Below are 16,695 nucleotides of genomic sequence, written 5' to 3'. Positions count from 1 at the left end.
AGTTTCCCTCAAATGGCTACATAGACTCCCATTTTTGACAAAAAGTCAAATGTTTAACCTTCAGTGACTGAGTGGCGTCATTTGAGACCACAGCAGATTATTTATATGGCGTGTCCTGAGGATTTTCAACTATAAAAATATTTTCTGTCATGAATTTATCATTTGTTTTGTGGAAGATTTGCCCCGTTGGTGTGTCAAGAATAATAAAAAGTTGTGCAGATATTTAAACCCAGTATTAAAATTGGAAAGAAAGGTGATTCCACAGCATGTCTTTATCCTGTCTTCCTTCTCTTACCCCAACCGGTCGCAGCAGATGGCCCCGCCCCTCCCTGAGCCTGGTTCTGCCGGAGGTTTCTTCCTGTTAAAAGGGAGTTTTTCCTTCCCACTGTCGCCAAAGTGCTTGCTCATAGGGGGTCATATGATTGTTGGGTTTTTCTCTGTATCTATGAAGCGCCTTGAGGCGACTTTTGTTGTGATTTGGCGCTATATAAATAAAATTGAATTGAATTGAATTGAATTGAATATTGTCCAGGATACTTATGCATTTAGACTTTCAGCTAGCATCAAACTACACTAAAGTCACAAGAACAATTTACATGATCAACAGACCTGTTTCATATCAACTTTTACTGTGAGGAAAAGGAGAGTTGCTCCTGGTGACGATATGGGAGAGGTGAAAGTGATCTTGGCTTCAAAGGACAGTGGCGTACTGCATTACTCATGTTATGAGAACTTAAATCTGTTTACACAGTGACATAGTGGAGACTGGGCTACCTTTTGTGGACAAAAAGCAAGTCCCCATAAAATAAATCTTCTTCTTCTTCTTTTTGTTGTTCCACAAATGACTTTAGAGATGAGAGGGTTGAGAGAGAAAGTGTCCAATAAATGTAGCAGACGAGGTGTTTTCAAAGAATACATGTGTCTGATACCTGAACTAATGTACAAAATCAAATCTGAAGTTCACCACCGATGAGCTGCTGGTATATTTAGCAACCCAGGAATTTTCCAAAGGTCTTTTTAAGTTTTAAGTTGGGCATTTGCTGCTTTTTCACTCATTTTCAGTCCAGTCTTCTATATTAACATTTTCAGAGGAATGTTTTTTGGTTGTTAAACCAACAACAATGGCCAGTAAATCAATCAAGGGTGAAAAGATAGCTAACTCAAAGGATGAGCAAGTGTTGTTTCAACACATAACAGACAACTTAGCAAAGAGCTAATTTTACTTTGTATCTTTAAACACTTTGTCACTAACAGCCTGTCGTAAAAACATGTCATTTGTTTCTATTTCTTTAGGTGATTCAACAAAAAATGCTAGAGCTAACATAGTTTCATGAACATAAAATAGAAACAAATCAGGTCAACAGGTCTTGTGGAGTAATGAATCTAAATGTGAAATCACTATGTATGAGGGAGGTCAAAAGAGAGGTACAACAGTGAGTGTCTGAAACCATCCATAAATATGGTGGAGGCTCTGTCATAGTTTGGGGCTGCATTTCACCCACGTGGTGTTGGTGATCATGAAATGTAAAGTTGATTACATTACGAATCCAGATGATTTTTGATCCACCGTACAAAACCATCTGGAAAGCATCTGATTGGCCGCGGCTTCATTTTTCAGCATGATAATGATTCCAAAAACACCTGGATAGAAAAACACACAAGTGACAAATCAGTCCTTAACTGGCCTCCCCAGAGACCTCAACAATATTGACGAAGTAAATGAGACAAAAGGCAGCCAACATCCATGTATCTTTCAGAAAATCTGAATATTTCTGAAGATTACTTAAATAAATTACAGGAAAGCTCCCTAAGTTGAGACAGTGCTGAAAAATAAAGGAGCTCAAACCAGAGTTAGAGTTTTCAAACTCCATTTTTGCCTTACATCCTGTATTTCCATGAATATTTGCACCTGTTTCAATGAATGGCTACACCTATCCTCACATTTTCCTAGTTAAATACGAAGAAATAAGTGGTGCCTAAAGACTTTTACACAGTAATATATATTATCTGTGGGCTGAATTGTGGAGAAGCCTTGTGGACAGCTGCCTACGCTGCATTATTAGAAGCAGACTAGAAGCAGGCAGTCAAAGTAGTCATGATTCTAATAATGATAACTTTAAGCTTGAATACCTAAAGAGAAGAGAGAACTTCACCATAAAAGCAAAAACCATTTCTTGTACAGGGCTGTAAACATGTTTATTTCTTCTCTAAAGTTGGACATTTTAACACAGGGACAGGGAATGATTTCGTTTTGAAGTCAGCCTCAAGCCGCCATTCAAAGAACTGCAGTTATTGGCACTTCCAAGGTGGGTTCTAGAAGGTGGACACAAATAAGTTTAGTAATTTTTGAAGAAAAAGACGCAAAACTGTTCATATGTACAGTCAGGACATTCTGGGGCTGTTGGGAGGCGGTTTTAAGGCTAAACCCTACACTGACTGTGTCATCCAGTGGGCATTTGGAAAAAGAGGAGTTTGGTGACTGCACTGAGGGGATTGTGCAGTCAATGCCCACCATGACTTACCAAATAGGATTGAGCCATCTGAATTTTAACCTCATCCGAGCCTCCGACTCACCCACAGCAGCAGTCGGAGCCATAATTACACTAACCTGTGTCTGTGTGTATGTCTGAAGCTGTTGTCTATCAAATGTACTCCAAACATTCCCAGCCATAGTTTGGAAATTTGTATAACATTTAAGTAAAAAAAGAATCAGTAGACGTCTTTTGTAGGTGTGTGAGTAAAATATTTGTGCTGCCCTTTAACCCACATCCAAGCGTTCGCAGCTAAACTCTTGCCCATCCCTCAGCCAGTCCTGTGCCATGTGTTGAGGCACACAACCTGAGAAATGCAGTTGTCATCCATTCCTTCTCTCTTGTCCTCTTTGCAGCTGTATACTACACACACATACACACACGCACACACACAGAGCAGCAGCTCTTGCCTCCCAGGCGCTGTTGTTTTATCAATAAATGGCGACATTAGTTCATATCATGTGATTCGAAGAGGATTCGTTGCACATTAGAGGCCCTAATCGCCGCCTATAGTCTACCCCCCGGGCCTCGCCTACATGACCCTGCTGAGCACAGCGTTTTCTTTATGCCCCCTGACAGAGCTGGGGATTGAGCCCAAACAAAAAAAAAACACGAGGGTGAAAAAATGTTTTTACACCCACCACGCTCCCTCGCAGGCCTGGCTGTGTGGGCTCACCGAACCCTTTTAGCTTTCGATCAATGGGGCAAGTTACTGGAGTCTGGCCAACTCTGACAGATAGCACAGAAAGAAAAAAGCATGCCTCTTCAAAAATTTTGGTTTTTTGTCACTGTGTTTTGTACCTCCACCCATCCTCACTTCAAAAAAAAAAAAAAAAAAAGAAGAAGAAAAATGCAAGGTGAAATGAGGGAATGCTTCTTTTATTTTCCCTTAAAGATTAGAGTTTTCTGTGCGGAGGGTGAGAAGGCGAGGCTGTGGGTGGAGGAACAAGAGGAAGAGGTGGGCAGAGGGAAGGCTGCTTTGCGTCATCCACAGCAGATGAACCTCTTGTCGGACGTGGGTTCCTGACATGGAAGCTGGACAAAGCAGCAGCTCGTCCCACAGCTAATGATGGGTGTTATAATTTAACAAAAGTCTGGTGATTATGGGTCTGCTGATGAACCAGGAGCCATGGGATACGCAGCAGTCTCTGGGGACGGGTTCACAACGAGAGCGCAGTGCCCCCCATTGGAGTAGAAAACGCATTGCTCTTTTCTACTCAGACTTCAGAGTGCTGCTGATAATTTAGTACACTATGTGGGTGATATTGGAAATTACTGAACTGCACAAAATTAAACTAGTAGTACATTTGGCACTTTTATTATATTCATATGCAATCATTTCCATAAGTATTTGGACAGTTACACAACCACAGTGCATTTTGAACCAATTTATTGATTTAAAATCAAGAATGAAGTGCAGAATTTGAACTTTAATGAAAAAGGGTTCAACCTGATGTTTTTGTACACAGTCCTCCATTTTCAGAGGCTTAAAAGGGATTGGACAGATGACCAATAAACAGTTTAATGGCTGGTTCCCTGATTGTTCCCTGACAAAATAAGTAGATAAAAGATCTGAAGTTGATTCATGTGTTAAACTTGTATTTGATAGCTGTGTTTTGAAATTCTCAATATGACATCCAAAGTGATGTCAGTGCAAGCGAACAAGGCCAAGGTTAGGCTGCAAAAACCTTTAACAGTGGCCAAATTAATAATCGGGTTCATTCTTAAAAAGAAGGAATGCATTGGTCAGCTTAGCGACACCACAGATGACAACTAAAGTTTTCATGGTTAAGAAAATCAGCTTCAAAATATCTAAACTAGTCAAGAAAATTCTCGAGGAGGTCGGCGTGTCGTTGTCACCGTCTAATAACAAGAGACGCCTTCATGAATGGAAATATAGAGCCTTTAGAACAAAGTGCAAACCACTGGTTACACTCCAGAAGTTTTGATCCCTCATAACGAGGGCTGTCTTAATCAGCAGAAAATGCTGTAAAACGTATTAAAACACATTTAACAGTCCAAAAATGTAAACCCTCCTTTACATTTTATAAACTAATCCAGTGAGCACACTGGAATCTTTGGCCGATTCTGGCCCCACAAACCTTATGTTTCACACCTCTGGATTAGACTTTGGAGAAAAGAGCTAAAAAAAAATCTGGATGGGTCTGAAAAAATAGCATGATAAGAAGAGAACAGTATGTAGAAGAAGAGAAACAGGTCATGATCTGAAGCACATGTTATCTATCAAACATGGTGGAGACTATGTTGTGGCATGGATATGTATAGCTACAGCGACCGGAGCTGGGTCACCTCTGTTTATTTGTGATATCACTGCTGATAGAAGTCGCAGGATGTAATCTGAAGTGTACACGACTATATTCTGTGCTCAGCGAGTCACAGTACGCATGGTTAATGATCCAAAGGAAACTGGAAAAGCAACCCAAGAGTTTCTCAAGGTGTATGTTCCTGCATTTTTCTATTAAAATTATTTTATTTTAGATTAATGCATGATCTGTTGGCATATGACTGTTCTATTACATTTTAGTATAGTTTTGTATCATATGGACAGTCGCAGTTATATTCTACACTAGTAAAAATAGGCTCAAACATACACCCTGAGTCATAAAATCCTGTCTTATTTTTAATGGGTGGTCTTATTCAAAACAAAGTAAGTAAACAAGGAATAACAAGTTCCCACAGAGACAGACTTTAACATCAAAGTCAGACCTGAGACAGGAGACACTGGGACAGCCTAAATCTCCAGGCAGGTTATCCAGCATGCTTGGTACATCCGACCTTTCAAGTACCCTAAAAAGCTGCGCACAGAGTGCTGGCCAGTTTGTCTTATGACCCTGAGGCTCATCTCCCCGGCCCCTACGCTGACCCCGGGTGCTGACAAGCCACACCTCCTCCTCCTCTGCTGTCTGTCATCTTGCAGATAACTCTCCCTGCCTCAGTGTCATGTCCACCTGGCACCTTGTAAAAATGGGACATGATAGCGAAAAAGGTCAGAACACGGTGAAGAGGCCCCCGTGTAGAGCTGTCTGTTGAGCACAAACTACGGCTCTAGATAATAGCATTTCTAGGGAGTGTGTGGAGGCAACGTTACACTTGTTTATGGAGGAAGAGGGTCTCTCGGTCGACATGCAGTGTGTTACATTTTTGTGTGGCTCCTCCACAAAAATGTCCAAGTGCTTTCATTTCTTAGGCCTTAATAGCTCATTAGGATTTGTAATGCAGGTCAGTAATTGTTTGGCTGACATTTCCAGAGCACAACTCTCTAAACTGTGGGTAAAAATCAAACTAACTATGGTTTGTAGGTGACTGATGATTATACAAAGATATCAAACCTGAGAATGTTCGAAGCAACATACAGGCAGGCTAAAGTTATTTGGAAACAAATGCTGTGGATATATTCTGCTCTTTAACCACAAACCAAAGGTATGTTGGTAATATTTGGTTTGAGTGCCGGCTAGCGGCACAGGAGAAAGTGAGAATGAATTAATAATAATAATAATAATGGATTGGATTTATATAGCGCTTTTCAAGGCACCCAAAGCGCTTTACAATGCCACTATTCATTCACTCTCGCATTCACACACTGGTTGTAGCCACAGCTGCCCTGGGGCAGACTGACAGAAGCGAGGCTGCCATATCGTGCCATCGGCCCCTCTGGCCAACACCAGTAGGCGGTAGGGTAAAGTGTCTTGCCCAAGGACACAACGACCAGGACAGAAAGCCCGGGGATCGAACCGGCGACCTTGCGGTTACAGATACGCTTCCCAACCCCCTGAATATCAAGATTTTCTGGATGGAAAAGTCATCCAGCTGCGGAAGAAACTGAAAAGAGACGGATTTTTAGGAGAACGAACCAAATCAGAAGACCTCTCAACAACTGTTGGAGTAGCTCTCAGATTAGCTCTGTCGAAACTGTTAAAGAAGTCTTAAAAGTAAAAATGTCTAACTTTTTCAAACTGGAAACAGTAGTTCCTTTCAACAGACTTCAGGTTTAGGTGACCATGATAGATATTTAAAGGATTATGTTACGAAAGAGTAACATCCTGCATACAAGATTCAAGATACCCACATATTTGTGACCCTGTAGTGTGTATAGTCAAAAGGTTTGTCTGATTTTCACTCCCCTTTGCTCACTACTTGCTTCTATTTTGCAGATTTCGCAGGTAACCCTGATTCTTTAATAGGTCAGTTCATCAAGTTAAAATATAATATGATATACACTTCTCAAAGACATTAAAGGATAACTTTAATCACACATCAGATCTATTTTCTCCTGCTTATCTAGATTTGGACTGTGGGGACAGCAGCAGATACATCCTGGCTCTGCCGGAGGTTTCTTCCTGTTAAAAGGGAGTTTTTCCTTCCCACTGTCGCCAAAGTGCTTGCTCATAGGGGGTCATATGATTGTTGGGTTTTTCTCTGTATGTATTATTGTACAAGCTACTGTACAATATAAAGCGCCTTGAGGCGACTGCTGTTGTGATTTGGCGCTATATAAATAAAATTGAATTGAAAAACCTTATCTAGGATGTTTCCACGAGGCATCGTTGGTCAGATCCCTGAACCATCTCAACTGGCTCCTTTCAATGTGGAAGAGCAGTGGCTCTGCTCTGAGCCCCTCCTGAATGACTGAACTCATCTTATCTCTAAGGGAGAGGCCAGCCCAGCCCAGGAAACTTCCTTCAGAGGAAAGTCATTTCCGCTGCTTGCATACTCAGTCTCATTCTTTTTCAGTGACTACCCAAACCTTGTGGAGATAAGTAAAGGTAGATTGACTGGTAAAAGTCCACAGCTTTTCTTTTACACTCAGTTCTTTCTTTACCACAACAGGGTAACTGCAGATGCTGCACTAATCTGTAAATCTCCTGCCCTCTTTTCTCAGTAGTGAACAAGACCCCGAGATACTTAAAATACTTCACTTTGGGCAACAACTTACCCTAAATGAGCACTCCACCCTTTTCCGGCTGAGGACCATGGCTTCAGACTGGTACGGATTTTTATCTCAGCTGCAAACTGCCCTAAAGCCTGTTGGAAGTCAACTGCCTGAGGAGGCCAGAAGAACCACATCGTCTGTGAAGAGCAGAGATGGGATTCTGAGGTCAGCAAACTGGAAATCCTCTGCCACTTGGCTTCGTCTAGACATTTTACCCATTAAAGTTATCAACAGAATCAGTGTTGACCAAAGCACTTTTTCCTTGACCTTACCTGTCAGCTGCCTCTAGTCCCACAAGCTAACTATGCCTAATAGGACTCCATGAGCTTCACAGCCCCCTCCCCCTCTGGTGTCCATGATCTGGTTTGGGGTTAGCACCGCGACAGGCACCAAGCGCCTTGAAGCCACAGCTCCAGACTTTGTGGTATACTGCAAAGTGTATTAAATTAAACACTTGACCTTTCTAGTTTAGAATAAAGATGCTAGTTATTTATACTTAGAAAAGAACAAATGTTTTACTCACCTCTAGTAAAAGGACTTTGCATAACAATTTTAAATACAGTTTATAAAAACAGTATAATAAGCTTTCTACATTTAGCATCTGTGTGTATAAATCCAAACACAATCAAGAAGCTGGTTAGAAAATGACTTCTTTATTTAACATGACCGTATCAGCATATCAGCCCACACACATAGCATCAGACTCAAGTCACAGTCACTCACTTTCAGTATATACAGATAGGCACATTCACATTAGGCATTAAAGCCAGCCACAGCATCTTCTGTAGGTCCAAACCTGTGGCATATTTGGCTGCTGCCTATGAGTCAGCCATCTTAATTGGGGTCCTCTGATCCAAGGTCTGTTTCAAACTTTCACAGACGAAATTAATGTTCTAAGCACACTGATCTGGAGTCAGAAATTGTGACCAGTGTTCTCCATCCAAATACAAACGGTTCTTCCTGAAATGTCATGCTGCAGTTTCAGCCCAATAAATGCAAACAGTTGTACAAATGAACAGGAACACCTACTCTTTTGGGAAAATAAAACTCTGGAAGTGTATTCCCTGACTTTGTTCACCAGTTAAATCCTCTTCAGTCAGGTGGGTGTGATGTGGATTGTGCACGAGGACAAGTTTTAGGTTAGCGATATATTTGAGATGTTGATTGCATTCATGGAAACGTCAAACTCAGCATTAAAAGGACATTCCTTATATTTTGAGGAATGGCTGTGGAAGCTTTTACACGATCTCATTTTCAACTCCAAATCTTATATTACCTGGAATTTTAAATGTAATTTTTACTTGATGAAATTTAATCAAACTTTAAATCGTAAAAAGGGAGAACAAGTTTAAAAAAAAAAAAGAAAAAAAAAATAGTGTAACTTAAAAAACAAGTTCAGTTCACCAAAGAAAAAAATTAACCAATTACATGTCATGAAGCAAGCTTTTGCATTGCAGTGTTACCGCTCTACAAAAGCAAAGAACAGGACACTTAACACATGCTCAGTACTTAAACTAAGTTAAATTGAAAGTAAACTACAAATACAAACACAGGGGCAAACAGTGGGTTGCTAAACTTTGTATAATCCACGGCCTTCATCATTCACCAGAATTCTTTTAACGGGCGAGAAGGAGCAGGGAGGGTGCAGGTCTGCAGCAAATTTTCAATGAACGGCAAGAGGAGGAAATGATCCCCACTTAAAAACAAGAAAATCAAACCCATGTGTAAAGAGGATACAGTCAAACTAATAAAATGAGAAATAAATAATCAGCTGTATTTAAAAAAAACAAAAAACAGAACAAGGCTTCTCAGGAGGCGGGTTTTCAAATTCGTTTTCTTTATCCCAAACTACAGTGTTCCTCTGTGTCGTCTCCATCTCAAACAAGCGCCTCGCCTTTGAGATATTTACACGTCAAAGCAACCCAATTTGGGCTTAGTAAGCATGTAATGCTACATTGCATGAATGGAGGTTTCCCTAATGTCCAATAAAGAAACGCAGCATGTTGGCAGGGAGCCTTTCCACCGCACCGCAGTGAGTCAGACCCTTTCCTGTCCTGGGATCAGTCCTGACTCCTTTCCCTTGTGAGCTGAAGTCCCCCTGTGGTGCAGCGGTTTTAGCCTGAGAGCAGTACTGACAAAGGAAGAGCAGCGTGTGGGTTCATGGGAGAATGAAAGCGGCCCATAATGAACATGTGGGATACAACAGGTCGCAGTTAATGGGACAAAAAGGGTGCTGATCTTGTGCTGCATTCTCACATGTACTGGAAATTCTAAAATTCCACTTTAATGCAGGGAAAATTTCTCACACCTAAAGTTTGACTTTGACATCATTGGTGGCACACATTTACAATACCGACAAAAACAAATAAAAAAAAAAAAAAAAACACACTCAAACACATCTGCCCTGTCAAAGGTTAAGTCTGACCAGAGGTGGAAAGCAGGAAAGTGATTCTTGTGTGATGCCAACTTAAATACAAGAAAGGAAACTGACACAGAAGTGCAGTCAGACACTAATTAGTCAATGTTCATTTTCAGAATGAATCGAGAGACATTTGCTCCAACTTCCAATTTTTACCCGGTGTTTGTGTTTTGCACAAAATCTCAAGGTTGTTGGCGATTCTGTGTCTTCTTGTTTTACAACTTGTGTGTGTAAACAGCTCGAGCAGCAGTGGGGATAAACGTCAGCGCTCTCCACCCAACTGCTGCCATTAGCGATGTGACTGAATGAGTGAAAATGTCACAAGGCTAAAAGCAGTCTGACTGCACTTTAACACCAAATTTCTACTTAAGCATGAATCTCAGGTCTAAACCAAATGTTACTTGAACACAAAAATGACACCCTTACGTTCACTGAAAAGATGTCTGCGGCCAAAGCTGCGATCTTTCTGTCAGACATGGACATGCTAAACTGGAACCAGGAGTGTTTATTGTTTGTTTGTTTTAAAGCTGAACTGCCAATTGCTTCAACGATGGGATTCTGAACAGCACAGCTGGGGAGCACTTCTTCCTGCTGTCTTCCCATTCTGGGTGGTAATTTTGGTTTCAACTGTGTCCCTTTGCCTCTGTGATGCTTGGTACTGCCCTGTGGTCTCCCAGTGGCTGCTATAACTTCTTAAAAAGTGGGATTCTGTCGAATCTTTAATGTTTTTACGCTGCTTGAGCATAATGGACACACTCAGACTCCATGGAAATGCACAACAGAAAATTCTGTCATGAAAATATAACTGTCAATACACGTTTTCTACCTGATTTAATTGTGACAGTAAGCTCTTCATCCCCTCTCATCCTCATATTTATCGGAGTTCATCTCTATGCCTGTCCTCCTCAAGCTTCTTCTCTGAGGCAGAAGTAAAAGTTTGGGCTGCTTGTTGACCACTACTTTTAATCAGCCTCTGCTTTTTCTGTTGTAAATGTTCCTCACCTGGAGGAAACAGCAAGTCAGTGAAGAGGGAAACGAGGACTACAAGATAAGACAGGTGAAGAGGACATTCTACTATATACCCTACGTGTCCCCCTCCTCTCCTGTCTTTGCAGACTCTACGAACAGAAGTCCAAGCAACTGCTACTCCCCTCCAACTGTTTCACCCCCACCCTCTTCCTCCGTGTTTTCTTCCGTGTTTTCCTCCAGAAGTTGTTTGTCTGAGTAAATGTCCCTGACGAGGAGGATTCTGATGAGGAGGCTCTCCAGGATTCGTCGGTCCAGCGGTGTGGAGCTGAACCACAGCGGGTCATCTGGGCTGCAGTCCGGATCCGGCTGAACATAAAACACATCTAGGCTTTTCTGCAACGGGAGAGGACTGCAGGGAGGTAGGTAAGGAGGAGGGGAAAAAAAAAAAAAAAAAAAGGCAAGCGGAAGGAACAAAAAAAGAAAAGTATTAGAAACAAGCAAAAAGGAGGTATTGTAGAAAAAGGGAGAAAAGTGCAGGGAAAAGAGCACAGGGGAGGGAGAAAATGAATGCATGTATTGGTTTCAGTTTCCTCTTGAACAGTTAGGAGAAATTTTGATGACATTAATTTATAGCAAGTCCTCATCTTTAAAGAGTCAGCACTGAAGTTCAGGATGTGAACAGCAATGAGTTCTAATCACAGGACTCAAGCCTTTACTTTACAGCCACTCTTAAGATTTATTCCAGTAAAAACACTGAACCCACCACTTGGATCTGTAGAGTTCATAGAGGTGACACTCGTGCTTCTTAGCCGGGCAGCGTTGGGCGGAGCCGCCAGAGTTGCTGTCGCGTTCCTCCTGCTCGTCGTCCTCGACCTTTCGTTTTCTCTTCCTCGACTCTGTTTGCACTGATCGTCCAACAGACAGAAAGGAAATTTTTGTAAAATTTTCCTCAAGGTTCTGCGTCTAAAACTAACATATGCAGAAACCACTAACACTTGTTTTGAACTGTAGATGATGGAAAATCAAGTTGAAAGACACAAACAGAGGTCCACGGGCATTTATGGTTTTGAATTGTTTGGCTCTGAATGTTAACAAACTGGATATGAAATCAGAAATGTTTCAGCATCTAATGTGGACATAAAAACTATGAATCACTGAATGCTAAATTATACATCTTGTGATAATGTGCATGTGTGAATTTCACAAACAGGAAGTTCAATCGTCCATCACAGCTAGATGAGAATTTCTATGGCCAATATATACGAAGCATATCAACATGATGCATTTTCCAGCCTCACCATGGTGATCCTGAGAGACGGAAGGCACGCGGATGCAGATTGTGGTCTCCTTGGTAACAGGATGGAGTGTGTCTGGGCCGTAGACGTTAGAGAAGGAGAGGCGCAGGTGCTGCTCCACGGTGCGCAGGCCAAAGTATTTGGTGTTCAGGTAAACGAGCGAGCGCAGCAGAGCGGCGGGACTCTGCTCCCCGAGATGACGACTGCTCCACAAGCTCTGCTCCTCCACTCGACCCCACAGCGAGCCTAAAGAGAGACGATCCAATTCCACAGTCAACATCTACAACACTCATCAGTTCTTTCTTGTCTTTATCCACCATTTACATCTGCCAAATATAATTTTCTACCTGGGTACTACTTGTGCAGACATGGAACCTGTTCGTGTTGGAGCGGTGTCCTCATATTATATCATAGTGCAATCACAACGTGTCAGGATGTGAACAGCAGAAGAGTTATAATCACTGGACACGGCTCAGAATATCGAGAAACACAACAGGTTGTTTAACAGCACCGTGCCACTAGCTGGTGATAACAAGAATATATTCAAACACACTTTCCAGTGTCATCGTTATCAGTGTGGGATGAGTTTCTTAGCAAGTATCATAGCTTCCACATTCCACACTGCAATGAGATACTGTCTCACATCTGAGACGATCTGTTTTTGCCTTTTTCATCCACATTGTTGCTGCTGAAAAATGAGGAATTTAGGACATGAGTTTATGTCAAAATACAGTATGTAAAGTCACCTGAAAAACTAAGACCATCTTGCTGTGAAAGTGGCAAAATTAATGAGCTTTCTGACCATGGTCATGTCCATGAAAGAGTTATAGAAACTTCATGAATACATAAAGAATGAGAAAGACTGCATGATGAGGATAAAGTTGGGATTTGCAGTCTTTATTCAGTACTCAAATCTGTACAGTTTCATGATAAAGCAATATCGTGTTAATCAAATTGTTTCCAGAAAGAAATATTAAAATCTGACAAAGTACTCAAAACTGTGCTAATTCCAAGTGGAGCAGGCACACAAGGAGGGTCTTACTAAGGATTACACTCACCATCAGGAAGTACACTGGGCTGCCAGTCCTTCAGGACCTTGTTAAGCTCCTCTCCAAACTGCTGGTAGCATGGATCACTGAACAGGTCATCCTTCCGGCCTTTGGAGTGAAGATGCTTTAAACAAAAAACAAAACAAAACTATCAGTTAAAAAAAAAAAAAAAATGAAGAAAATGAAAGGATCACAGAGCTTCAGTCTGTGGTTGCTCACATAGTTTAAAACCGTGTCCTCATATTCAAAAGCTCATCACTGCTTTTCAGGATGTGAACAGCAAATGGTTATAATCAATGGACACACTAATCTATAAAGTCAGACTGAGGGAAAGGAAAAGGAATAATATAATAAATATAAAAAAAAACGAAAGAAAATGACCGCAAAGATGTAGTGAGCACAGAAAATCCTTAAATTCCCTTTTTGAACAGTGACGATTTTAAAGGAGGGAGGAACATCGACAAAGAAGAGGCCTGGAAAGAGGGGCAGACATTTTCAACCATTTGAAGCCAAATATCCCAACACAACGATAAGTAACCCGATTAATCCGTTTCCACAAACAGATAAAGTCAGCCTTACACTTCTGTGGCAGAAAAATCACACTCCAGAGCTCTCTGAATGACCCCGCTCTCCACACAGCAGCCATGCTCGATGACTACTGGCATGTGAGAGGAGGGGGGAAAAGAATGTGCACCAGTACTAAGGGTCCTACTGGAAACCCTCACTCGAAAATTAGTTCCTACTAAAAAAATTACTACAGATGGAATGACACTAGAATTTAAAAAGGTTAATAAGCCGATTCTTATTTTGTGTATATAATTTAAGTATTTAGATTTTTTTTTTTTACCTGCTTTTGAATTCTGTTTGGCCACATTTTTTTAATGAAATGTGGTAATGACAGACAAGTTAAAACTATTACTGTGACAAACCTACTGCTAACATCTACAAGACATGAACATTAAAAAAAAATTTAAATAAAATGCTCAGTTGAATTTTACAGTTGATGATTTGCTGCCTTCTCGAGAGGGGTAGCCGTTTCATACTAACCTGCTGGATCCCCAAACAGAGGTAGAGGATGCTGTCTGGAGAGTAGCGCTCCCCACTGGGCCTGCAGACCTCCCTGACAAAACGGGACAGAGCCACGTTCAGCTCCTCTGAACTCACTGACAAGAGGTTCCTTTTTGGCCGGGCTGCAGGAGACAGGAACAATCACCAACTGATGTTAGCAAACATGCAGTGTTTTTTTTATGTTTCCCAACAGGACAATCAATTTTTCTTTTCCAGCAAAGGAATGCACCTGGACTCTCTTAGTGTAACTACTGAACAGGGCAGGTGGGAAATGAAGGGGTTCAGTGTACCTGCTTTGGAGCTTTCCTGTGCTTTGGTGTCATCCGACTGATCAGGAGGAGACAGTGCCCAGCGTTTCCAGGCATTGATACCGTAGCGAGCTTTGAGAGGCAGTGATCGTCCTTCTGAGGTTCTGTTTGTTACATTTGAAGAAGAGGACGACGCTACATCTGGCTTCTCCTCCACTGCCAGCTTCTTGTTCCCCTTCAAGGCAAACAAACCCATTACTAACACAATCAAACTAAGTTTGCCATTGAAAATATTCTGGCACACACGTGTTATTACTTTTCTCCTGGATTGCGGTCGAGGTGCTGACTCCTTCGGTTCCTCCTTTGGTTCTTCCTTCGGTTCCTCCTTCAGTTCCTCCTTTGGTTCTTCCTTCAGTTCCTCCTTCTCTTCTGCCAGAACTGGAGGTAAAGCAAAGCCCATATCCTCATCATTTCCCTCTGGAACACGAGCGGGGTCTGAGGTTGAGAGAGGAAATAACACGCCTTCATGTAATATGGTTTTAAAAAAAAAAAAAAAAAAAAAAAAAAAAAAGTACATCCAGGAAATCAAAGCAAATCAACCAATCAAGCAAACTAAAGCTGGAAAACGTGGAATTCACCCAATACGCAGGTTTACATAAATCGGACAGATTCATCGATCCAAACTGTGTCCAGAAAATGGTGTAACGACTTATTAACACTTTAAAAACCTTACATTAAAACCATCGATGTCAATGAGGCACAGAAAAAGGAAGAAAGAAGGAAAATAAAACTTGGATTGCAGGGCCAGTTGATGACTTCATACTCCTTTGAACAGTAAGCCAAAGCTTAAAACCTCTACACCGATAGGCGTGATGACAGCAGCTCCAGAAATAACCAGAGGGAAGAATTTTAATCTCAATTACTCTACTGATCCATTAAAAACCCCATGCAGTCAGATGTTGTTACATAAGACAAGAAATCAAATGGGAAGATGAACACAGAGGACGAGTGAGCAGGTCAGAGTGGGCAACAAAGGCACAGTATTAAATATACGAAGTCTTAAAATCGGTAATCTGAACACCTGAAATAAGGTTCATTAGAGGACTAGAGGTGGCTCTTAACAATTGATCTAATAAAAATAGTTTGCTCAAGCTATGAACAGCCATTATTAGAAATTATCCTTAGGAATTGTATGATTTTATTTTTTTTGGGGATCAGTAATTCTTAGCAAGCGATGAAAACTACAGTTAAGAAAAAAAACTGCAGTTATTGTTAATGCACAAAATACTATAAAACTGCTTTTAAAACAGCTTGCTCCTGACTCTGTGCCTCTTATCCAGTATTCTCAGGTTTACAGCTACATGCTCAGAAGACGTTTACCTTGAGGAAAGTCTGCCTCCAAGTCCAGGTCGGGCTCATACTTCTCCTCCTCTTCTTCCTCAGAGCTGCTGCTGGTGCTGCTGGAAGACTCCTGGCCTTCAGGCTCCCTCTTCACCTTCACAGGTTTTACATCTGAATCATAAAGAAGGGTAGATCCTCACTGTCATGGTTTGCTGCAGCTTTCTTCCACTTCTCTCTTTTTATCAGCATATATAAAGAAACCGTCAGAAGCTAGTATAAGGGCTGTGTTCGGCACCTCTCTGATAAGCAATCTTTTAACCCGTATATTCAATCCTGGCGTGGGCTCACCTGGCTTCCGATCCTCTATTATCACCTCAGCCATGGTGATCAGGTCGTCCTCCAGAGGATCAGAGGGCACCTTGGTTTTCAGTTCGTTGATGGTCTGGACGATCTCTTCTGCCCCCTGCAGGGTAGTGGGCAAGAACACAGGCACAGGAACCTGGAGGGGACAGGGTATCAAATTAATTAGTAATCAGATCACCGACTTGCAAGTTTATCTTTATAGCTTGCGCAAATTTGTGTTTAATTATTTTTTTCCTTCTAAAATTTTATAAGTTTAATTTTAAGCAAGGATAAATCATATGCAGTATGCTCAAGTCTTACCGGTACAGGCAGAGAGAGAGGAGTGGGAGTGACCTGTGAATACATATTCATAGGCATGGGAATGAACACGGGCACAGGTATAGGTACAGGCACGTACTCCCTCTTCACACCATCATCTACATCTGTGGGAACACACACGTCAAATCATTATGTAAGCCGGG

General features: G+C 41.5%; 1 protein-coding gene across 3 annotated transcripts in view; it reads right to left on the bottom strand.

Moving 5' to 3' along the window:
- Positions 1–8,115: 8,115 nt before the first annotated feature.
- The window catches only part of zmym2 (zinc finger, MYM-type 2), a 34,139-nt gene continuing 25,559 nt past the window's right edge, over positions 8,116–16,695 (bottom strand). For all 3 annotated transcript variants that reach the window (XM_085249281.1, XM_085249282.1, XM_085249280.1), the window contains exons 16-25: positions 16,535–16,656; positions 16,220–16,370; positions 15,911–16,042; positions 14,847–15,025; positions 14,573–14,765; positions 14,262–14,404; positions 13,224–13,338; positions 12,169–12,411; positions 11,634–11,775; positions 8,116–11,279 (exon numbers count right to left, since the gene is read on the bottom strand). In XM_085249281.1, the coding sequence (XP_085105407.1) occupies positions 11,045–11,279; positions 11,634–11,775; positions 12,169–12,411; positions 13,224–13,338; positions 14,262–14,404; positions 14,573–14,765; positions 14,847–15,025; positions 15,911–16,042; positions 16,220–16,370; positions 16,535–16,656 (1,655 nt within the window). In that variant the 3' untranslated portion in view covers positions 8,116–11,044. The remainder of the gene's footprint in view (positions 11,280–11,633; positions 11,776–12,168; positions 12,412–13,223; positions 13,339–14,261; positions 14,405–14,572; positions 14,766–14,846; positions 15,026–15,910; positions 16,043–16,219; positions 16,371–16,534; positions 16,657–16,695) is intronic.

The sequence above is a fragment of the Mchenga conophoros genome, linkage group LG16, assembly GCF_057382185.1.
Source record: "Mchenga conophoros isolate Kocher_MC1m ecotype Shallow Benthic linkage group LG16, M_conophoros_male_GT1.1, whole genome shotgun sequence".
NCBI lineage: Eukaryota > Metazoa > Chordata > Actinopteri > Cichliformes > Cichlidae > Mchenga > Mchenga conophoros.
The sequence above is the reverse complement of the archived record's forward strand: the minus strand, read 5'-3'. Positions and strand labels throughout refer to the sequence as shown.